Source organism: Trachypithecus francoisi, unplaced genomic scaffold (genome assembly GCF_009764315.1).
Source record: "Trachypithecus francoisi isolate TF-2019V2 unplaced genomic scaffold, Tfra_2.0 Lachesis_group2, whole genome shotgun sequence".
In the NCBI taxonomy this organism is placed as follows: Eukaryota; Metazoa; Chordata; class Mammalia; order Primates; family Cercopithecidae; genus Trachypithecus; species Trachypithecus francoisi.
In genome coordinates, this window is record NW_022681465.1 from 65,552,418 (window position 1) to 65,578,109 (window position 25,692).

Sequence of the window (25,692 nt, forward strand, 5' to 3'; positions counted from 1 at the left end):
ACAACTACAACTTTTCTTAGAATACATATAACAAATTCTTGGTCTATTAAAAAACTTCCTGCTAAGAAACATTCCTGAAAACAGGGACCAGGAGCAGGAAGCAGCTGTGAGTTGTGCTGGTATTCCACTCCCTGCTGTTCCATGTCGCACTTTCTTTATTAGATGCAAGTTTTATGCTCTGTGGCTCCATGGTGTCAACAGAGCTTATGAAAATCAAGATTTATTCTCAGTGTCTGATAGTGAATCCTTGACAATAGATAAATAAGAAACAATATGTTCTTAATTTGTCTGACAATGATTCATGAAGCAGAAATATAACTTGATCTTCATAAGCCATGCTTGCTGTTGAATTTCAGACTATTATTCTTTGCCTGTCTCTGCTTTCTTTCCTCCTCCTATCTCCCCCTTAGCCCCATCTTTTCTTCAATATAGAGTTTCACTGAAATTAACATCCACAGAGGAGCTGAAAGTGAAAAGGCTAGCATATAACATTAATAGAAGACCCAGCCAGTAAGGAGCCCACTAGCCTAATATCTTGTAATTATGGAATAATTGAGCTGAAAGTGATATATCTTTTTTGGTTTGGATTTCAAATGGGGATGGGGAGCTTTCCTAAAGTAGAGGCTGTGGGGGAATAGGATGGCTACTATGGGAACAAGGCTATGCTGAATAAGTTGGGTCCTCTCCGAATACATGCTGTCGGTATGGGAGGAAAACTCTTTAAGCCATGTACATGGAATGTTCATGCCTCAGATACAACAAGCCCGACGCACACATGAGCACACACAAATTATGACACATCACTGGCTGCCAGGCCCCAGCTGCCACCTTCCAATGTCAGGGCCCCTCACTCAGTGCTGTACTGATGGGGAAGGAGGAAAGCAGTGAGGATGGAATCAGAAATGCTTCCAGTTTTATTTCAGACAAGCCCTGACAGGTCTTAAAGCAGAAGGGTGGCCAATAATAAGTGAGATCTGTAAGTTTTTGCCAAAAACCCAGAGGCTGAACCAAAAGTCAGTGGGGGAGAAGGAAGCTATACATCATCCATATTCTCATCGTCAGTTTAAATTTAGAAAATGAGTTGAAAAGAGAGAAGACCTTGCTCTTTACCTAGACAAGAAAGTCTGAATGGCAGTTCTCTAAATGACAGCTTTCATCCTTGTCCTTTGCTGAACTCTACTTCATAATGAATCATGTTATTTGCCAAAGAACACGACCCAGGGGGATCAGCAAGAAAGAAAACCTGAGGTTACAGCAGTTCAGTGCACCAGTGGTGCAGGCCAATTACATGCCAGGCCCTGTGCTGACAGCTGAAGATCCTGAGAGGAGCAATGTGCTGCTGCTGCCCTCAGGAACTGACACCCTCCTCAGAAGTCACATGCAGACTGGCTGTTACAATGCACTGTGGTGGCCGCAGTGCCAGCACACAGACTGCAGGTATACACAGGTGCTCCTCTAGACCTCAGCCTTCCAGGGAGGCCTCCTGGAGGAGGGCTGACATTTGAGTAAAAGCATTTCAGGCCCTCATTTCCCTGGCTGTAACACCAGAATCATAAGGTGCTTCTGAGAAGCTGGTGCCCAGGCTTCTTTCAAGAACCAACAAATCAACATTTCTGGAGATCTAACTTTTGAAAAGATTCATGTAGGTGGATTCCAATGAACACAGAACTGAAAAAGACTGAGTCAGCCAGTTGAGAGAAGGGTGGGAAAGGGTTTCCAAGGAAGAGAGAGCACCTATGGCAAATGCAAGGGGTCATTACACAGCAAGGTGACTGCTGGGTGGACCTGCAGGGGAAATCAGAGCCAGGTGAGGAGAGCTGATGCAGTGAGGCTGGCAGGTGATGTAAAGAAGCCTGAGCTTTCCTGTAGGGGAAGAGGAATCCCAAAAGGTATCAAATGGGGGCAGTTGTGAGGTAACTTTTTGTTCTTTTACAAAGATTATTTTGGCAGAAGGATTTAAATGGGGGCAAGACATGAAGTTGGAAAGCCTGTAGATGGTAACATTATAAATTACTATTTTACAAAGAGGAAATATCTATATATTTTAGTGGAAATCTAGAAAACAAACCTTAAGCACCCAATTGAGCAGAAAACAGTTATCAGAATATTTTGCAAACAATGTCTTGCATTAGAGATAGCAAAAAGCAAAAGATTTCGCACCAAGTTACCCGGGTTCAAACTGTGGCTCTAGCACTTCCTAGCTAAGTGACCCTGTCTAAGTTATTAAATCTCTCTGAGCCTCAGTTTCCTCATCTATAAAATGGAGAATGTAGTGCCTAGCTCTCAGGGTTGTTTTGAGAATTAAGAGTGAATGACATATAATCTAACTACAATGACTGGCACATGATAAACACAACAGAAATGTTAGCTGTTGCTGTGTTACCACAACAGCATCATCACAATTAGACAAAACACGTTTGCTCTTCAGTTATGGGGAAAAGTTTCTAGAAAATTCCAAGAGTTCCTCTTAATTTGTTTTCAATGTAAAATGTTTTCAATACCTGTCCTGTCCACTCACTGTCCTCAAAATTCCCCCATTTTACCAGGTGCTAACCTGTCCTTAACAACTTTTTAAAAAATACTTCCCAAAAGACAAAGTTTAATTTGAAATCACCAGAAACGACTAAGAATGCTATAATTAAAGCTCTCTGTAAACCTGAGAAAAGGACTGCTGATTTCCTGGTGCAATGTCACAGACCAATGTAAATATCCCAGATCTCAAACTCCGGTATTGAGAATCCAGGATGTTTTCTATTATCCCAGCATAGCAGTCTTTCATCATTACTTTAAACTTTCATAAGAAAGAGATTTATTCGTTTAAATAAAACATACATATTGACAATCTTCCTTCAAGTTCCCTATTTCACTCTTGAATCTAAAGAGAAAAACCACAGTTGGCGGATGAGCTACCAAAGAGGGCCACCTAGTGTAAAATAAGCAGACTGTGATTTATTATTTTGAGGGCTTTAATATAAGAACACAGGGTGAAAGCAGAATATACTATTGAAAGTGACAGTGATATGCCACACAGGTCTATTATACCGAGAGTGGTCACCAGATGGTCTCCATTTCCCGTGATAACTAAAGAAAAGGTACATAAATGCTAGCAGGCAAATACAGGTCAGATACAAAGAGCCAAATTATGTCAGTGACAGAAATCCTCAAACAGGAGGCTGTGGAATCTATCTTCTCAACGAGATCTTTTAGATAAAATACCTGTTTGTCTGAATGATTTATGCTCAGTGCTGTGTGGAAGCAGCAGGGCAGGATTAGATCACTGGTTCTTGAGCTTTGTATCTGTAATCCTTGCTCTCTTTCCCATTATCCCAAATCATTAAAAACAAACAAAAATTGTAGGTTCATCACCACTATCGTGCATGCCACCATTGGGTACAGTGCCTTGCACACAGTAAGCATGGAGATTAGCAACTATTTTTAGCACACAGTAAAGGCTAAGAAAAGAAGAATGATACAGAGGAGAAAACTCCTATAGCTAAAGATTTCCAAGTGTTACATGACAGGCATCCTGGCCTGTGTAAATACTTTCTTTGAAGCATTCTCACAATTTATACTTTGACCCTACTGCATACACCATCCTAAAAACTAAAAACTTCAGCATATGAAACAGAACTTCTTCCCTCTATAGTCCAATGCAGACTCAATTATCCTAGAACAACTGGATAAGCCTAACACTCCTTCCCGAGTAGGCCTTTTTGAATAGCCAACTTACAGAACAGAATGTTTTTCCCCATCAGCATTCAAACCTTGAAAACCATATTACATTTGCTCAATTGTCCTTATTCCCTTTAAGTGTGCAAGGGACTGGCTCAAAGCTAATTAATGCCTCCCAATGTGAATTACTGTAGCTGTGCTCTTTAATCACAATAATGAATCATTTGCCATCCCCCCACCAATCCAACTGCAATAAGTAATCCTCTCCAAATTTTAAATTAATTTTAATCCTTAGACACTCATAAGTCAGTCCTCTGCTTCTTCCCCTATACATAAAGCAACAGTCCACTTCCCTCCAGTGCCACTGCCTCTTCCCTCTTGACTTAGCTGACTGCACAACTGTCACTCTTTTATTTATTTAGCAAAGATGTACTGAGGGCCTATCATATGCCACGATGAACAAAAACATGCTCTCAAAGAACTTCTAGTCTACTGGGGTATGCAAAGTGAAGTTAAAGGCCAGGAAGGAAAACAACACAGAATTTTGATGGGGAGGGGGCGGAGGGATGGTCAGGGAAAGTTTCCCCCACATCCAGAAGTCACACCAGAAAGGACATCTAAAGAAACAGTAGAAGACACCAGGCACATGAGAGTAAGGGCTAGAACAGAACAGCTTCCAGGGGGAGGAAGAACATACACGAAGGCCTGCTGGCAGGAGAAGGCCTGGAGAAATGCAAACAGCAACCCAGTACAGAGGTGCAGAGCGAGAAGAAGAGCCTGTGGTATGAGGCTGGGGAGGCGGGCAAAGCCAGACCACCCAGGGCTTTGCCTGTTCTTTAGAAACTATCTGAAGAGTGACCGGGCGCGGTGGCTCAAGCCTGTAATCCCAGCACTTTGGGAGGCCGAAACAGACAGATCACGAGGTCAGGAGATCGAGACCATCCTGGCTACCCCGGTGAAACCCTGTCTCTACTAAAAAATACAAAAAACTAGCCGGGTAAGGTGGCGGGCACCTGTAGTCCCAGCTACTCGGGAGGCTGAGGCAGGAGAATGGCGTAAACCTGGGAGGCGGAGCTTGCAGTGAGTTGAGGTGGCGCCACTGCACTCCAGCCTAGGTGACAGAGTGAGACTCCGTCTCAAAAAAAAAAAAAAAAACTAAAGAGCAACTGTAGAGAGTTAAGCTGGGATAGGATGATCATTCAGTCAAAGCATTCTTGCTGAGCACTGATATGCCAGGTACTTCCCAGGAACCCAGGAATCAGGAATGGAGAAAACAAAAATCCTGGCCTTCACAGAGTTTACACTCTGATGAGAGAAGACAGACAGTAAACAAGTACATTACATACTATATGCTAAGGAGGAAAAAGACGAGAGGTTCCAGGCTGAGGAGACCTGCTAGGGACAAGGGGAAGCAGCTGTCTATTTATTCAGAGTAGGTTAAGGAAGCCTTTATTGATAAGATGACATCTGAACAGAGACCTAAAGGAGGTGAGCAATTTGACTGTATAGGCTACCAGGAGAACAATACTGCAGCCAGATAAAATACACGTGCAAAGGCCCTGGGGCAAGGGCTTGCTTAGTGTTCTGCAGGAGCTGGCATAGAGGCCAATGTTAACAGTCTACGAAACAGTCAGAAACAGGGAGCCAGTTCATATAAGGTGACTGTAACAACATTCTCTTTTACCCTTGAGAATGGGAAGGTTTGGGAGGTTTTGTGCAGAAGAGGAATGTAATCTGCCTTCTCTTTAAAAATGATCCCTCTAGATGTGCTGAAAATTGACTAGGGCCCGGGGGATGAACCAGTTGGGAGGTTGTGGCTAATAATCTGAACTACAGTGGCTCAGACCAGGTGATAACAGTAAAAGCGGTCAGAATCTACACAGAACTTAAAACAAATTTACAAGAAAAAGGAAAGAGAAAAGGCCAAAGATACAAATTAGGAAGTAGTGTAAAGATGTATTCAAAGCCATGAGACAGACAGAATGAGATCAGCAGAAGTTGACAGAGAGGAGGTCTGACAACTGAGAACTGGGCCGCTCCAGTGTTAATAGGTGGGGAGAGGAAGAGAAACCACCAAAGGGGACTGAAGATGAATGGCTGGTGTCGTCACAGTGTAGTCACTGTAGATGAATGGCCAGTGTAGATTTGTTGTGAAGAGACTCCTTTGACTGCAGCATGTAAAATGGATTGAGCAGGGGCATGAGGTGACATAGGAAGACCAGGGTAGGAAGCTGCAGAACTGACTTCACAAAGGCCTGAGATCTGGGCCTCTTGAAGGATTTCTGCCTAAGAGGCTGTCCATCTCTCAGATAGAATTCAAAAATGCCCGTAAGAACAGCAAAGGCAGGCTTTTCAAATATTAGGATACATCCAGGAGAAACCTGGGGACTCCAGGAGCACCCTCCACTCACGGGAAGATGCTGCACTGCCTGATGTTTTGCATGAACACAACCTTCATATTCCTATCCTTTGCAATTTAATAAACGTCACTTCTTTCAACTGGGTCTCTATCAATCACACTGTGTGTGTGTGTGTGTGTGTGTGTGTGTGTGTGTCACACACAGAGAGAGACAGACAGACAGAGCAGAGTCTTGCTCTGTTGCCCAGCCGGAGTGTAGTGGTGCAACCACAGCTCCTGGGCTCAAGCGATTCTCCCATTTCAGCCTCCTGAGTAAATGGGGCTACAAATGCATGCCACTCTACCAAGCTGGTTTTTTTATTTTATTGTAGAGATAGAGTCTCATTATGTTGTACAGGCTGGTCTTGAACTCCTGGGCTCAAGCAATCCTCCCAGGTTGGCCTCCCAAAGTGCTGGGATTACAGGCATAAGCCACCATACCTGGCCCTTGTGATGTTTTGATAGTTATGCAGAAATTAAATTGCAGTGGTCCAGGTGAGTAAGGATGGTAGGGAGGATGTGGGTGACAGAAAAAAGGTCATAAGAAAGAGGATAAATTAAAGAAATACTTGAGGAGTAAAACTGTCAGGGCTTGTGAATGGACTGGGATATAGAAAAGGGAGATAGAGAGAGGCATCCAAGATGCCTCCTAGGTTTCTGACATGCAACACTGAATGGGTGGAGCCACCATTCAATTAGGGAATACTGGACGAGGACCCAGGCAGGAGACTATAAATTCGGTCTTACATGTGTTGAGACATTGAGAAGGCAGCTAGGGCTGGAACTCAGAAGGCAGACAGAATTGAAGAGATCAGTTTAGAAGTCATCTGCCAGTAAGATGAAACTGATGACATACATTGAAAAGACTGGTAGCAGAGATTAAAAAGAGAACATGACCTAAGAGTGAGTGTTTTAGATATGGACTGTTTATTAGCCATGAGACTAAGATGTGTCTGCAAAGCAAGCTGAGAAAGAATAGCTAAAGAGGTAAGAGGAAACCTAGGAAAGTGCATCATGACAGAAGCCAACAAAGCTTGTATTTCAAGGAGGAGGGAGCAGCCATGTTAATGCTGATGGGAGTTGGTATCTGTTAGAATCTGCGTTTAGCTTCTTCTTTGTCCTGCCCGCAGATCTGCTGGTCCTGCTGATTTCTACCAAAGCATTCTGTGAATATAATTCAAAAAGCCTTCACATAATTTTATCATTTGTCCACACCATTCTAATAAGCTAGTCAAAAACTTTCTAATATTAAGACAGCAGGGCTGTTAAATTCATTTTGGATAAAACTACACTTCTGGCATTGCCGTGATTTTGAAAAGAACACAGAACTAGAGTCTCTCATCTAGTCCTAGTTTTACCTTTCTCTAGATCATGGGCAGGACTCATGCCTTTCTGAGTTTTGGTTTCCTTATTGTTCAATGCTGGGGGTAGGGGAGTGGGGTGGGAGGGGAAATGTATGCAGTGAGCAGGTGGGAAACAATAAACTTCCCATCTCTGTAAGATCCTAGAGTTCACAGTTAATTTTGTAGGAATACCAGAGGAAATGTGTGTATTTAAAGCAAACATTTTCAAAAGTGGCCTTTATAGGACCCTAAGACAAATTACTACTTCAAACTATTTAGTTGGTTTGGCCATTTCTCAGGCCAACCAGATACTCTGACACGTATGAAGTGTCAGAGGATATTGAACATGCAATTTATTGTTTTTCTAATGAACAGTGAGATACTAGACAATAGTTCATTTCTAAAAAATGTTCACATTTTCTTATGAATATTGTCATGAAAAACTCTTTCTTGTCCACCTAAAAACAGTTAACTTTAAATGGTAATCAAACTGTTAATATAAAAAAGAGTACTGCTGATTCCTCAGCACTTATGATGGAACTCAAGAGATACTCATTGAGTGAATGAATGCTAGGCTTAGAAATTCCACTGAAAAATGACATCTAAACAGCCAAGTCACCATATTCTCTCTAGTTCCAATATTTATGTCTCGCATAAACTATTTCCAGGGCTCACAGTTACAAAGATAAAATCCAATTCTATTCAAAGCAGAATACACGTAAAAACCGTAGAGATGCAAAGTTTGAAAGACTTGTTATCTGCTTCAACATAATAAAGACAGACTGCAACTAAGTATCTTGTAGTGTACCAATATTTTTCTTTGCCCAATAAAGTATTTGCTTTCTCAATGTCCAGTCCTCAAGAGACTTCTCAAAGGTTACTCCTTGTGCCTTAAGAGATTATCATGACCTCCTTCTGGACGTTTTGTTCGCCATTTCAGGATATTATTGACTGGTTTTACAAAGTAAAAAAAGTACGCAGCAAATAAAGCTCACGAAAGTTTTATAAAATGAAACCAAAATTAAGAGGCATGGGGGCCGGGCGCAGTGGCTCAAGCCTGTAATCCCAGCACTTTGGGAGGCCGAGACGGGCGGATCACGAGGTCAGGAGATCGAGACCATCCTGGCTAATACGGTGAAACCCCGTCTCTACTAAAAATACAAAAACTAGCCGGGCGAGGTGGCGGGCGCCTGTAGTCCCAGCTACTCGGGAGGCTGAGGCAGGAGAATGGCGGAAACCCGGGAGGCGGAGCTTGCAGTGAGCTGAGATCTGGCCACTGCACTCCAGTCTGGGCGACAGAGCGAGACTCCGCCTCAAAAAAAAAAAAAAAAGAGGCATGGGGACCATTTCACTTTGTTTACAAATCAAACTTGTCTCTGTAACTCCCTTTCAACTCTGCCATGGTCTAACCAAACTAAGTCCCTACTGCATCTCAGTCTTCTCATTTTTTTATGCCATGCCTTTTTGTTCTGCAGTCCCAGTGTGTGTACTGCCCTTGCATAGACATTTCTTCCCACCAAATCCCAATGGCCAAATCCCAACCGTCTTTAAAGCCTCAAACATCATTATACCCATGAAGCCTTCTCTGAACTCCACAGAGAGAAGAAACCTCGTATTTTCCTAAACTGCTCAAGTGCAGCAATTTACCTAGGCTTCTTTATAATATTTAACATGTTCTACCTTGCATTTAGTTATAGTAACTTATGCTTTCTATGGTTCCAGGTTTATACATGTGTATCTACATGTATAAACACATGCTATATAGAGAGTATAGTCTTTATTTTGTGGTTATTTATTTAAGCTTTAATCTCTAATAATTTTTAAGCTCCTTGTAAACAGACTTGGTGTCAATTTATCTTTGCTCCTTCCATGAGGCCTAGCTCAATATTTTGCAGAGTAGGCAGTCAGTAAATAAAGGAGTATAAAATGAGCTCTCATTGCATATGTCCTTTGTATACAATTTGCACAATGAAATGAACAAAGCCATATGATAAGCTAAAGTCACTAAGAGTAAGAAATCAATCACATAGATATATATTTGACCCCTCTAATCTTCACTCTCTTTTACAGCAATCTTATTGGAGGAAGTGATTTAACAAACTCACAGTTAAGTGTCCTTCATGATGATCTGGGAAATGAATGAATAAGTACTCTGTGGCTACCAGTTGCATTATGGAGTCACCTAGGAATTCCATTCTCTGATTGTGGCCTCTGGAAAAAGAAATATCAAAGTAAAGAAATCAATAACCATTTATGGTTTTCAAAAAAACACACCTAGAATTTTTAAAAAGGCATGACTTAAAAAGACAATGTGTTCATTTTGTTTTAAAGCACAAAACCAAATACAATTCCCTAAGGCCCCTCGATTGAGAAGAGATCTGAGTTAATATAGGTTGAGTTTTAAAGAAGAATAAAGTGAATATTATCTAAGCATTAAATGATTGCCAAAATCAAGACTGGTAAACACTGCCTGGTCAGAAGCTGAAGAGCATAAATTGAAAAATCAAGCATAATACAAACAACAATCTTGAAAGAAAGCAAACAGGTCCAAGAATTTTCTTTGCTAAACTTATTGAAATATATACTCTGGCCGGGTGCAGTAGCTCATGGCTCTAATCCCAGTGCTTTGTGAGGCTGAGGCAGGTGGGTCACTTGAGCCCAGGAGTTTGAGATCAGCCTGGCAACATGAAGAAACCCCATCTCTACAAAAAAAAAAAAAATACATACATACATATATATATATAAATTAACCATATATATATATAAGCCATATATATATAAATTAGCCATATATGTGTGTGTGTGTGTGTGTGTGTGTGTGTGTGTGTATATATGAATTAGCCAGGCATGGTAGCACACAGCTACAGTCATAGGGGACACAGCTATAGTCCCCAGCTACTCAGGTGGCTGAGGCAGGAAGAATGCTTGAGCCCAGAAGGTCAAGGGCTGCAGTGAGCCGTAATCATGCCACTGCATTCCAGCCTTGGCAACAGAATGAGATCTGTTGGAAAAAAAAAAAAAAAGAAAAAGAAATAACATACTCCATTATTCAAAGCTGGAATCCAAATTTAAAAACAAAAAAACTATGGTAATCTTTCATCTTTACAGTTTAAAGAGAGTTGGGAATATTTGGTTTGGAAGAGGGGAGTAAAAAAATGAAGAAAAAACAACCCCAAAGAAGTAAAATTTTGCTTATTTTCTTAATTGTTTCACTAGCTCACCTTCAAATCATTCACCTAGAGCAGGGGTCAGAGAGCCAAATCCAGCCCACAGACTGTTTCTAAGGATAAAGTTTTACTGGAACACAGCCGTGTTCACTCATTTCCATTTCATCAGTGGCTGCTTTGATGCTACTACGGCAGAGTCGAATCACTGCACACAGGCCACATGGCCCACAAAACCTAAAATACATAGTATCTGTCCCTGCTGGGAAAAAGTTTATACTTTCTTCACACTTCTCTTGAAACTTCACAGGGAAACCAAGATGCATGACAATGGAACCAACAACATTGGATTGGAGCATAACCCCGGGTCCACACTGGGGTCTGTCTGCTCACCCATCTCGCAATGTGACTTTCCTGGAAATATATTTTAAATCCCAATTCCTTCGAAGAGCATGCTCCAAAGGTCTGGGACTGCCTCGTCTGAATGGTCACATTGGGACAACATGAGAACTTTTCACTCACAGGGTCAGATGGTTAAATCCCACAGTTCTCAATGTGAATGCCCTTGCCAGAAGTCGAACATGAGTAAAAATTACTCCAATTGCTTCTTCAAACTCAGTAAGTTTTTGTAGAACCGGAGAAGTTTCAATAAGTTGTCGATCAGTATTTGGCTCTTGTAGCTACAGGAAAATAGAAATAAATAAAAATCATTTTTTTCATTTTTGGTTATAAGTGTAATGATCAATTCTAGGATGGTGTTTTGTAAAATTCCTTCTCCCATAAGCAAAAATTTCTGAAATGCCAATAAAGCACGGAAGTTCCTTTCTCATCTTTTTGAATGGCAAACAAATCTAATATTTAAAGAAGGTTCAAATAATATTTTCCAATCTTCTATCAAATTTCAAGGCCAAGTACTGTACACAGATAGTTCAGAATCCCAAGTATTATACTAACTCTCCAAGGAGATGCAAGCTGAAAAACAGCTGGTAGAGAATATATATATCTAGTAAAACAATGGTTCTCAAACTCTAGCATGCATGTTAAATGCAGTCAGCTGGGCCCTGTCCCCAAGGTTACTGATTTCCTATGTCTGGAATCAAGACTGGGAATCCACCTTCCTGACATGTTCCCAGGTGATGCAGATGCTGCTGGTCTGGGTCTGTCCTTCAAAAACTACTGCATTAAAGTAATTTGACTACTGTGTTTTCTAGGGACCAACCTATTTTGGCAATGAGAATCATTAAAACAGAATTCAGTGTACATTGGAGATTATTATACCACTAGACAGGTGGTGCTCCAACAATGAGCCTTTAACAACTGGCAGAGAGCAAATATGAAAAGTGTGATTAAAATGAATATTTGCAACAACTTTGGGCACTCATGTATTAGTAAAACATTTTTAAAGTAAGCTGAATTAATGTCATTTCTTACTGTAAAGCCTCTTATGAGGGTTCAACCACTACTGATTATTCTTACATTTATTTTATATACATATATAAAAATATGTATATGAGGATACATATGCATGTTTATATATATGCATATATCCCAAAGAAAACGAAATAAAAGCAAAGAATAGTAAGAATTCTCAAATTATCTGGGGAAATAGGTGTCACCACCATATATAGGGCTTTTAAATTCCAAAATCTTGATTGAAAAGCTATCACATTGTACTCATTTTTAAATTTACAGTAGGTTTTATACACTCTGAATTGAAGCTTTAAATTTCTAAGATCCAGATCAGATTATACTTTAACAATGTTAATTTAGTATTTGTTCTACTTTTTTAGTATGCTCAGACTTGCTTCCATACTATTAACACTTTCCCTGCAATAGCAAGTGTGTAGATACACTGGAGTCAACATTTTACACTTTGAATATCACCTTTTGGTGGTGGTGGGGCATCCATAACTACACAGTAGCTCTTCCTTCCTCGTTGAGGGAGGATGACTCCCAGTGCTCCCCCTACCCCTTTCCAGACCACATAAACACAATGCATGGGTTCATTCTACTATTGTTCCAAAGTTTCCCAGGTCTGACACCTCAGCTTAAAGGCATAATGCCACTGAAGAGAATCAAAAGATAAAAGTGGGAGAGGAAAAAAAGGCAAAGGAAAGTAACATGAATAGTTGGAGTCATAAAGCTCACTGCAGACAGGGAGGTCATACTTACTTGGAGTGGGTGGAGAGGATAATTGAGCCAGACTTCGCGCAGGTCCTGGAAAATGGAGTGATGCCTTTAATGCTCAAGGGAGCCATTTAACGCACTCTAGAGTGCTAAATAAAATGTCTTTATTTGAAATACTAACTATTTCAGAAGCTGACTCCACTTATGGCAAATTCAATAGTGCTGGCAAACTAATTTTTTTTTTTTAAGTGTATTCACCACTCAAACCGCCTGTAGTGACTCTAATTAGCCTATTAAGCTAGGGGGAAAAAGAGCCACCTCTAGTCCCAGAAGTCAGACACCTTTTAAAACTAAGTTACACATTTGCTTAACCTAATACACTGCACTAAGCTGCTCTTTTAATCATATTTTTTTCTTACCATTATCCAGAAATGTGCATCAGCTGTGCCTTTTGTAATTAAAAATAATTTCAAATGTCCTTTATTTTAGGCACTAATTCATCATCATCTGAGCTATTTTAAGATGGAGTGGAAAAGGCCCCATGTCATCTTCATAAGAACTTACATTTATGAGATCATGCTTTTACAGTGGGTCACTACAAATCCTCACTTGAACTACTGGAATGAGTGAATTTTATGGAAACGCCTAGTACATTACTTTATCCACTGAGTTAAATCTAGAGGCAGTTATAAGGAGAACTTCCTCAGGATTAAAGTGCTTTTCCTTTAGTTTCAGACTCTAGGGAGCCTCTGACTGAATTTACTTGCCGACCTTGATGTTAGATTTCTGAAATAAATAACAAAAAAGTTCTTTAAGAGGAAACTTGTTTTTTTGTTTTTTTTTTTTTTTTTAGAGGGGAAGAAGTATAGGAAAATTTAGTACCACTTGTAACACACAGGGTGATAAAGTAAAATACCTAGTATTTCTTGTACAACTGATATCTTAATAAAACACACTCAGGGTGTTTTTAACAATATTTTTAAAAAGCACTTAAATATCAAACTTTCTTTGGGGCACTTTAAAGGACTTCTTTTAACCAATTCAGAAATCTTTCCTTTGAAATCTCTGTAGTGCAAATTATATTGATTGTTCTTACCTTCTTACAACTTTCTCTCAATACTTTTTTTCTTCCTCCTTTTACCCTAAGTGGACATTTATCAAACTTCAGCCCCTTGCCTGACCTATTCATTACCATCTGCACTGGAGAATTCCACTATTTTCAATGCTTTATTACTTCAGTTTGGATTACTCATTCGTTTCTGCTGCAGCACTGACGTCTTACCTAAGCTCCCAGTCCATAACTTTAAATATCACATGTGTACCTATTACCCCATATGGAACATGACCAAATGATAACTTTTCACCTTTCTCCTTAAACTAGAGCAGCTGTTACAGAAGATGGCAGGCTCAGGAGTCAGGCTGCCTGGCTCCAATCCTGATTCCATCTTGGCAAATCACTTAACCTAAGCTTCCATGTCCTCAAGCTTAAGACAAAGATAATTGTAGGACCTACTCAAGCTGTTCTCTGACGAACACCCTGAGCAATGCACTCGAAGTATTAAACCCAGAGCTGGCCCATAGAAAATACTACTGTTAATAATGATGACAATAACAACAATGATAAACAGCTATCTCTTCCAACCAACCCCATTCTCCAAGGCTCAAAATTCCCAGGGATCTTGATTCACCTTTCTTCTATCGCCTTCATGTCTTATACCCAAACAAGACTGTGATTTCTCCTTTCATGTCTGCTGCCACCCATCTTGGTGTAATAGCGTAACACCCCATGGCCAGACTAATGCACCTGTCCATTTCCTCTCATCTACCCCGTAGACACTGAGATAGGGTTCTGCTGCACCTTGGTGTCAGGGGAAATATACTGAAAAGATCTAGACTGGAACCCCAGTGCTACCATTTATTAGCTCAAGGACCTTAGGCAAGGTCTCTGCCTTTAGCTGGCTCTTCTGGAAAATATTCCGATAAGGTCATTTGTTCATGCAACATTGTTTTTACTGAATACCTAGCCCTGTCCTAAAGGGGCCTAGTGAGAAAGAATGAAGGTAAGTAAGTGCAATTTAATATATTGTGGTAAGTCTCATAATAATGAGATAAAAACATGTAAGTGCTAGGAAAACTGCCTGGAGGTGTCAGATAAAGCTTCAAAGAGGAGATGACTCTTCAGATGTGTCCTGAGAATATGAAGATTTTGGCCAATCAGTAGAGAGTGAGAATCAAAAACGGGGCACCAGAAACATACAAATAAGAAGTCTTAAAGTACATAGGCACGAAAAGGTGATTCCTAGTGAATGGCGCAAAGAGGGATTTAAAAAACAGCTGAGAGTCAGATTATGAAAATTACTAAATGCTACGTTATGTAGTATATAGAGCTTGGGAAGCTGTAACCAAAGATTTTAAGCAAGAAAGGCCATAACCAAATCTGCATATTGAAAAGAAGACAACACTAAATGTGGTGTGAATGATGGACTGCAGCAGTGGGAGATAGCAGCCAGTTAAAGAGTTCAAGTGAGAAATGAGGAGGACAAAAATGAAAGCAGTAGGGTAGCAATTCAAGAAATATTAGGATCACAATTGATAGAATCTTGCAATTGATCAGATAAGAGGAGAAGAAAGCTTAGGGACAAAAATAAATCCTAAGGTTTCTGGTTTAGAAGATAAAAATAAGGAAGGAGGAACATGTTTGGGGGTTAAAAGTGATGGGTTCAATATTACACATGTTGAAATGAGGTATCTGTGGAACACCAATGAGAAGGTGCCCAGGGGCAACTTGAAAAGACACTTTTTCCTATTTCTGGAGCTCCAGAGAAAAGGTACTGGTACAGATATGTAAAGAAAAAAGGTGTGGAAAGCAGGGCATAGGAAAAATCACATTAACACCACTCTATCTTTCTAAGCGGGCCATTAACATAATCAAAATGAAACAATGGATCTGAATGTACTGGGTCAAACATGAAGGGTTACACAAAGACCAAAATACAAAACCAGCAACACTGGGGCTGAAAGAGTAAAACTCAGTTCAGGGTGAAAAAGAAAAAAACAGCCCTGCTGTTTACAGAGGGCTGAGCAGACAGACATAGATAAAGCCAGCAGCAAAGTGAACAGGAAACAGTTTCCCTCAAGGTCTTGCAGCTGCTGAAAAATGCCATTATGACCCTCTAACTAAGGATCACTGCAGACACTCAATCTCCAAGCAGCCCTTGCCTTGTGACAGCACCCAATCCCAAAGTAATCTCTTGCTGCTCCTAAACTGGCCACAGCCAAGAACCTCCTGAGAATTATTCAGCACCAGCCCAGGCCTCACAAAGGATGTCTCTCTTCACCCTTACAACACAGCCAATCCACCTGACTTTGTTGCCTACAAGTTTGTCCCTGGCTGTCTTTGGCTGATTAGGCTTTCATGACGCCTTACTCAAAAAAGAAGTACATTGGTTCACTAACATCTCTCACATGCTACAACTAATAGGTGGAAACCAAAATGAAGATGTCAAATGAGTTAGTGTCCAAGTCTGTGTACTTCAAAATGCTAAAGAGGAAAACCCATACATTGTGAGCCTTGTACAGTTTCACAAAAGACACACTAAAACAAATTCTGAATCTCAACCACCCCATTTGTAAGATAATATTCAGACTCTGCTTTTAATCCAGTCATTTACTCACTTCACTCTTCTAACAAATATGTATTAAATGCTGCACATGCCAGCATTGCACTAGGTACTGGAAACACAAGATAAGCTCACTAAGTAGACAACTGGGAGAGAGGCAGTTTAAAGAGAAAAGAATCTAAACACCGACTGAGGCAATTAAAGACGACAAGTAGAAAACTGCTGCAAAACAGAACAACAGAACATAGTGGACTGGGGATGCAGGTAAGATGGGAGAAGGGGACAGGGAAGAGGTCAGAGTGGGGGAGGGAGTCTAAAGGGTGCTGGGGGACACAGAGGCAAGACGACAGGAAGGAAAGAGAGCAAAGAGGTTGCTGAAATGACCCACAAAAGGTGAAGGCCAGAACAAAGAAAATTTAAGATTTGAGAAAAGGTCTTAAAACACAAACCATCTGGTACAGATGCAAATCAAGATGCACATGTGTTTAGATGTGCAGGACAAAAATGGGGGACACAGAACATCTGTAGATAATCTTCCCATAAGGAGGAAATTCACACATAAAAATCATCACATATCTCTAGAAAAACAAATACAAAAATCAAATTCTCAGATATGAACATTGTCCAGGTCATATTTTCCAAAATTATTGATCCTTTTTTAAAAAAACTACCCAAAGTAATACAGTAATAACGTCTGACAGCCATTTAAGCTGAAGGTTTCACAGAGGCTTAAAACTGGCTTCCCGTGTTCTTTATTGCTCCATGAGGGCTATTTCATTCAATTATAATGACATTTCAATTTGGAATACAGAGTTGCTTCTCCCTTTAAATGTTAAATTGACTTGTTTTGGTGCAGAAAGCATCCAGTGTGCTCTATTATATGCAGGATTAAAAAGGTATCTCTGGCAATATTAATAGCTTAATATTTAAGTTAACAACAGAAACTATTTTAGAATCTATCATTTTTTCTTAAACTACAATTTGCTTTTTAAAAAAGTACTTTCATACTCTTTATCCATAGCCCTATCAGAAACTCCCTATGAACTGACTTTTAAAAATAAACATTTATCTAGTCTACATAAGTTACGTAAAAACAAACCATACACAGAAAAGTCAAAAGGCTATCACTTCAACTAAGCCTGCATGGGGTAGATACCCAATGATTCTAAAATATAAAATCATAATTAACTTCAAGACACTTCAAAATGAAGTGAAGTCCTATTACATTTGTATCCATATTTAATTTATAAGTGACCATGAGGAAAGACAGGTTTCAGGTGAAAGAAAAACTCCTTGTGTAAAGGTCCACGGAACTTTCCATCTGCAAGAGTTGAATAAGCCATTTTGGTGTACTTGAAATGTCCCGTCTATGGTAGATCTGACTATTTTGTTTTCCTATATTCTCTTCAAATTACAAAGACCAGCTGAATAAAATTTTCTGTAATGACACATAAAAAAATTGAATGATTCCATAGAAATACCGGATCATTAATCAATACAAAAAGAGGGAATCCTCCCTAACTCATTTCATGAGGCCAACACCATTCTGATACCAAAGCCTGGAAGAGACACAACAAAAAAAGATAATTTTAGACCAATATCCCTGATGAACATCGATGCAAAAATCCTCAATAAAATACTGGCAAACCAAATCCAGCAGCACATCAAAAAGCTTATCCACCATGATCAAGTGGGCTTCATCCCTGGGATGCAAGGCTAGTTCAACATACGCAAATCAATAAATGTAATCCAGCATATAAACAGAACCAAAGACAAAAACCACATGATTATCTCAATAGATGCAAAAAAGGCCTTTGACAAAATTCAACAGCCCTTCATGCTAAAAACTCTCAATAAATTCGGTATTGATGGAATGTATCTCAAAATAATAAGAGCTATTTATAACAAACCCACAGCCAATATCATACTGAATGGGCAAAAACTGGAAGCATTCCCTTTGAAAACTGGCACAAGATAGGGATGCCCTCTCTCACCACTCCAATTCAACATAGTGTTGGAAGTTCTAGCTAGGGCAATCAGGCAAGAGAAAGAAATCATGGGTATTCAGTTAGGAAAAGAAGAAGTCAAATTGTCCGTTTGCAGATGACATGATTGTGTATTTAGAAAACCCCATCATCTCAACCCAAAATCTCCTTAAGCTTATAAGCAACTTCAGCAAAGTCTCAGGATACAAAATTAATGTGCAAAAATCACAAGCATCTTATACACCAGTAACAGACAAACAGAGAGCCAAATCATGAATGAACTTCCATTCACAATTGCTTCAAAGAGAATAAAATACCTGGAATCCAACTTACAAGGGATGTAAAGGACCTCTTCAAGGATACTACAAACCACTGCTCAGTGAAATAAAAGAGGACACAAACAAATGGAAGAACATACCATGCTCATGGATAGGAAGAATCAATATTGTGAAAATGGCCATACTGCCCAAGGTAATTTATAGATTCAATGCCATCCCCATCAAACTACCAATGAGTTTCTTCACAGAATTGGAAAAAACTGCTTTAAAGTTCATATGGAACCAAAAAAGAGCCCGCATTGCCAAGACAATCCTAAGTCAAAAAGAACAAAGCTGGAGGGATCACGCTACCTGACTTCAAACTATACTACAAGGCTACAGTAACCAAAACAGCATGGTACTGGTACCAAAACAGAGATATAGACCAATGGAACAGAACAGAGCCCTCAGAAATAATACCACACATCTACAGCCATCTGATCTTTGACAAACCTGACAAAAACAAGAAATGGGGAAAGGATTCCCTATTTAATAAATGGTGCTGGGAAAATGGGCTAGCCATAAGTACAAAGCTGAAACGGGATCCTTTCCTTACTCCTTATACGAAAATTAATTCAAGATGGATTAGAGACTTAAATGTTAGACCTAAAACCATAAAAACCCTAGAAGAAAACCTAGGTAATACCATTCAGGACACAGGCATGGGCAAGGACCTCCAAAAGCAATGGCAACAAAAGCCAAAATTGACAAATGGGATCTAATTAAACTAAAGAGCTCTGCACAGCAAAAGAAACTACCATTAGAGTGAACAGGCAGCCTACAGAATGGGAGAAAATTTTTGCAATCTACTCATCTGACAAAGGGCTAATATCCAGAACCTACAAAGAACTCAAACAAATTTACAAGAAAAAAACAATTCCATCAAAAACTGGGCAAAGGATATGAACAGACACTTCTCAAAAGAAGACATTTATGCAGCCAACAGACACATGAAAAAATGCTCATCATCACTCGCCATCAGAGAAATGCAAATCAAAACCACAATGAGATACCATCTCACACCACTTAGAATGGCGATCATTAAAAAGTCAGGAAACAACAGGTGCTGGAGAGTGTGTGGAGAAATAGGAACACTTTTACACTGTTGCTGGGATTGTAAACTAGTTCAACCATTTTGGAAGACAGTGTGGCAATTCCTCAAGGATCTAGAACTAGAAATACCATTTGACCCAGCCATCCCATTACTGGGTATATACCCAAAGGATTATAAATCATGCTGCTACAAAGACACATGCACACGTATGTTTATTGCGGCACTATTCACAATAGGAAAGACTTGGAACCAACCCAAATGTCCATCAGTGACAGACTGGATTAAGAAAATGTGGCACATAGACACCATGGAATACTATGCAGCCATAAAAAAGGATGAGTTCGTGTCCTTTGTAGGAACATGGATGCAGCTGGAAACCATCATTCTCAGCAAACTATCGCAAGAACAGAAAACCAAATACCGCATGTTCTCACTCATAGGTGGGAACTGAACAATGAGATCACGTGGACTCGGGAAGGGGAGCATCACACACCGGGGCCTATTATGGGGAGGGAGGTGGGGAGGGATTGCATTGGGAGTTATACATGATATAAACGACGAGTTGACGGGTGCTGAAGAGTTGATGGGTGCAGCACACCAACATAGCAAAAGTATACATATGTAACAAACCTGCACGTTATGCACATGTACCCTAGAACTTAAAGTATAATAATAATAAAATAAAAAAAAAAAAAGAAATACCGGATCATTAAAGAGCAAGCGTCCAAATAGCTGCTTGGCTTCCTCCAGGCTTCCCTCCAAGTAAACAGCTCCTAGATGAAAAACAGAACGCCAAAAGAGAGTCTCCATCAACAGTCAAAGAAAAAGACCTATCTCTATAAAAAGCAAAAACGCAAGCCAAAAACCACTCACAGAAAACATATCAACATGTTCAGAAGCAATTGTCTTAAAGGTGACATTTTTCCTCTTTTTGCTATGCTTTTTGTTACAAATTAGACTGAAATAATACGAAATTCAATTTACTAAAATCTAAATCTAATATTGTAAGTAAAAGAGGCCAAATATCAACTATCATGAAGAGTAAAGGTATAAACCTTACTAAAGGAACAATGCACAAATACTGGACTTTAGTAAAGAAAATGTTCAGTTTTATTTCATGTATTTATAGTTTACATTTCCGATCAAATATATATAGATACCTAAGGGAAAAAAAAAACCCGATAGACAAAACCTGAGTCTAGATCAATGAAGACATCTGCAAATAAAATATCAGAGGAAGCTTTACCTTTAATTTGGAATAATTAAGCATTGGGCACACACACTCATGAATCATAACCAGGAAGTACTATAGTAACATTTTAACTGGTATCAATTACAATGGAGTAGTCATATTTTCTTGAAATCAAATGCTTACACTTGTCTTCAGAAAGGCTGCTTTTCCATGTAAAATGTTAAGGCACTTAGTTACCAGGGCTTTTGACAACTAAACACATTTATTATTTATTGATAGTTGTAAATATGACAGTCAGAGTACAGTGGTAGTAGCTGTTGTGGTTGGGGAACCACTTAATGTCCTGGGTACCATGCAAAGCATTTCCACATTCTTATCTTCACTAGCATGGGGTACCTCAGTAGGAGGATGTTAGAAAAGACTTAGAGGATTTAGGCTTATATTAGTTGATTTGGGGGGACAGCTTAAGGAAGTAGAACTTTGCTCTGGACTGGATGCTGCCAGAATCAGGTATTAAGATCATTACAACAACTCTGCAAGGTAAGTGATACTATCTCCATCTCACAATCTCACAGATGGGGAAACTGAGGATCAAAGAGATTAGGTAGCTTGCCAAAGACACAGATCTGATAAATGATGGAACAGGAAATTGAATCATGTCTGACTGGTTCTGGAGGCAATGGTAACACCAACTGTCAAAAATATATTATGTGTATAGAGCAAAGTAATTCCATGCGAGAAATTCTTTGAAAATAGACATATTTGTGAAAAACAGACATAGCTGTGAAAAGACTGTGGATAATTATTAAACATTCTCTTGCCACTATCATAAGCATGAAACTACAATGAGAAGCTTTTATATTCATTTTCAAAGGAAGAGGGCAAAAATGATAAGAACAAAGCCCTTTGAAAGCTAAAATGTACTTGATCATTTACCTTAAAAAAAAAAAATCAGATTGTCAATCTACTGTAACATTTCACTGTAAAGCAAACATACTTGCAATCACCAGCTAATTAACTCTTCATAACTTTCCTATACCAATGGCTAATTCTGGTTACAGTCAAAAAGAAGCCAAGGAAGTAAAGTGCCTGAGTGAGGACTGAAATGTCAACATCAGTCTTGCTTCAAGTGAATCAATAACAGTTATACAGACTCAAACCCTGGGTAGGATTTTAAAAATGTGGTGTTTTCAAGATGTTTAAAACAGAAATATTACAAATAGTTTAATCAAAAGCAAAAATGGAGTCTCTCAGCAACCTAATCTGTTCGTTTATGTATGTGATCCTGACTCAAATCTGGAAAGTAATCCATCTCCATATTAATTCACCTCATTTCAATTCATGAAATACTAAGCATCTACATGACATCAAGACACCAATTCAGGCAGTAAGAATGCAAAAAAAAAAAAAAAAAAAGATGCATGTTCACTGCTCTGAAGGAACTGAATTAACTATAATATATAAGGTGGTAGGTGTCATACTAGGAACGTCCTGTGCTTTGGGAACAAGTAATTCTGTCCCAAGTTTCCACACAAAATTTTATGTGCTCTCCAAACTGTTTAGACATGCAAGAAAGTAGACTATGAAGAGAGAAATTACCTATTAATGCTTCAAAACAATTGGCCATTGCATGTCGAAGGTCCGATTCTCTACAAAGGTCAGGCCCGTGAGCATACAGCATAAATCGATCCAGTTCAAGTTTCTACAAAATTCACAATGACAAAACGTAAGAAAGTTTGCCAAAATCTTAACTATAGTTACTCCCCATCTCTTGCAGAGGGTTGGTGTGGAAACAAGATGGGGGCAGGGGAATGGTTACAAATCCATATAAATATATTAAGAGACAGTTTAGTTTAACATGCATTAGAAGTCCTATAAATACAGCTCAGTTTTCACCAACTCAATTCTTTCCCAAACAGGCTTCTACAACCTCCAATAGTTCAAGCCGGGTTCCGAATTGATCAGATCTGAACTTTCCAATTCCAAATTCAGACCAAGCACTAGCCCAGGCTGGAATAAGACTCTGCTACGAGACCATAATCCCCTGGGTTCATCCAATATGCCTATGGAGAGAGTTACAAACCTAACACAAACTTCTGAAAGTCAGTTTTACGTCTTTGACTCAAGTGATGTGGTACTGACAATGTCAGCACCATACAAAACAGATTTTTTTTTTTTTTTTTTTTTGAGACGGAATCTGGCTCTATCACCCTGGCTGGAGTGCAGTGGTATGATCTTGGCTCACTGTAACCTCCACTTCCCGGGTTCAAGAGATTATCCTGCCTCACCCTCTCAAGTAGATGGGACTACAGGCACCCGCCACCACGCCCAGCTAATTTTTGTATTTTTAGTAGAGACGGGGTTTCACCATGTTTGCCAGGCTGGTCTCAAACTCCTGACCTCAGGTGATCCAGTCACCTCAGCCTCACAAAGGGCTGGGATTACAGGCGTGAGCCACCACACCTGGCCCAAAATAGATTTTTATGTGGTACAGTGAGGATCCTCAGAAGACTTCAAAATGCCTTACACTTCTAAATCTTTCTTTTTATTTTTATTTTTTGTGAGGATTTGGGGACCCCGATATCTCTGCACTTGTGTCCCCCTTATGAGGTTTCCATACTCATCTCTCTGTGGGTTCAGTGAGACCTTCTGAGCAATGAACTGGATTGATCTTAAGGGCTTTGAAAATAGCACTCGTAGTGCTTTGTGTTTCCTTTTCTGATTTGGCCTCAAAAGAGTTTAGAGCCAAATTTGTAGCCCAGTTCTAGGTGTAGGACTGATGAATATGTCAGTGTGTACTAACTTTACCTCTGGATTCATTTCACTATCTTACTCATAATTTTCCTTTACTTTGATCTCTGTGGCTGCTTATTTCTTATCCCCTGGCATTACAACATACAAATCAATTCCAGCCTTTTAGAACTAGACACAATGTGAAAGAATATTTTTTATACAACTCCTGAGATTGAATAAATGGAAATCATAATTCTTTCCATAAAAAAGAGACAAACATTGCATAAATATGCAATAAATCCATTTCCATTACCATGTAATTCAATTCAATAAATACTAAGCAATAACATGCCACATAACATGGAACAACTCACAAGTCAACGAACAGCCTAGGACAATATGAGTTCCACCAGTCCTCAGACAACAGACATAGATTTTGTGTGTCTCAGTATGTATCTTAAATATCCATATTTATTCATAATGGAAAAAGACAAAGACAATAAAAATAAGACATATATGGTGTAGTATTTTGTACTGTTTGAAATCTGTGATTATAAAATATACTCAAATGAGTTTTGACTACCACAAATCCAAGAGCAGAAAATATCTCTTTTTAAAAATTGATCCCAAAGTGCAAGAGTTTATACTAGAATATGTAAATTTCATCTGTTTCACAACTTCACTGGGAAAATCTAATTGTTTGCTATCTCTGGAGCCCTGCTTGAGAGCAGACTGCAAGCCATATTTTATCTTATAAACATCTACTGTATTCTGGAGTGCTGCGATGTGAATTTCCTGACTTCTTCTAGTCTCTACTCTATATCCTTATTTTTCCATGTAGGCATTAGTACAACTTTTTTTTTTTTTTTTGAGGCAGAGTCTTGCTCTGTCGCCCAGGCTGGAGTGCAATGGCGTGATCTAGGTTCAATGCAAGCTCCACCTCCAAGGTTCACGCCATTCTCCTACCTCAGCCTCCGGAGTAGCTGGGAGTAGCTGGGACTACAGGCGCCCGCCACCACGCCCGGCTAATTTTTTTGTATTTTTCAGCAGAGACAAGGTTTCACCATGTTGGCCAGGATGGACTCGATCTCCCGACCTCGTGATCCGTCAGCCTCGGCCTCCCAAAGTGCTGGGATTACAGGCATGAGCCACCGCGCCTGGCATCAGTACAACTTTTAAAAAGAATAGAGTGGTATACTACTGTTTATGTGTTAAAATGTTCATTAGTCTGGAAGGTGACCTAGAGCTTTCATTAGATTCTCAAAGGGGGTCAACAATTCTCCATCAATTCCCTCCCCTCCTAAATGGTTAAGGACTACTGGTCTAGACAGAAGAAAGGTGGGACTGCCACAGGCTTCTGCTGCAGCCAATGGGTGTTGAGTACTATGGGAATGGCAAGTCTTGGGCTTGGTGGAAGAAGACCACATAGAAATCGCTGAAGGGAGAAACTAGCCACCTCTGTCATTAGTCATGGCTTTGTACAGCACCCAATGGGTTATATAATAGCTTCTGTTTCGTGCTACGGCAATTCCCTACACTTCGTAAATATTCTCCCTACAAGTGTTTGAAAAATAATTATGCCATTCCATTACATCCTAAACTAAAAACAATAAGGAAAGGAGTGACAACCTACTTATTAATATGTATTTCCAGTGGCATTTATGTGAATGATCAGGAAGCATTGTGACAATTAAATCAACCAATCACTTAAGCAGTTTTACATAGAGCTGTGAAATTTCATTCATTGTGAGCCTGCCAAAACCAAGTTAGCTTACCTGGTTGCTTATAGGTTTTCATGAAGACATCAGTATTTACTTTCTCAAATGCCACCAAAACCAGTTCAAAGCCTACCACTGTAGCTACAATGATGATGTGATCACATAAAATAAAACTATGTGTTATTGCTAACACATAAGCTAAAATTAACCACATTTTGAATATAATTAATGCCTTGGCAAGATCAAATTAAGAAACCAGTCATAAACCTAGGATGGGCTTTATCTACTCTTTCTATCAAAATCAAACTTTTATATCAAAATGAAGAAAAGACACAAATTAGTTAGACCCACAAAAGTTTTTAGACCCAC

General features: G+C 39.5%; 1 protein-coding gene across 6 annotated transcripts in view; it reads right to left on the minus strand.

Annotated features, from left to right (window-relative positions):
- Positions 1-25,692, minus strand: part of DROSHA (drosha ribonuclease III) — a 139,993-nt gene that overhangs the window by 11,234 nt on the left and 103,067 nt on the right. For all 6 annotated transcript variants that reach the window (XR_004429776.1, XM_033179268.1, XM_033179273.1 and 3 more), the window contains 5 exons: positions 22,472-22,574; positions 20,383-20,453; positions 12,750-12,794; positions 11,100-11,257; positions 9,519-9,624 (listed from right to left, as the gene is read on the minus strand). Coding sequence is in view for 5 of the 6 variants with exons in the window: in XM_033179268.1 (XP_033035159.1) it covers positions 9,519-9,624; positions 11,100-11,257; positions 12,750-12,794; positions 20,383-20,453; positions 22,472-22,574 (483 nt within the window). In the remaining variant the exon portion in view is untranslated. The remainder of the gene's footprint in view (positions 1-9,518; positions 9,625-11,099; positions 11,258-12,749; positions 12,795-20,382; positions 20,454-22,471; positions 22,575-25,692) is intronic.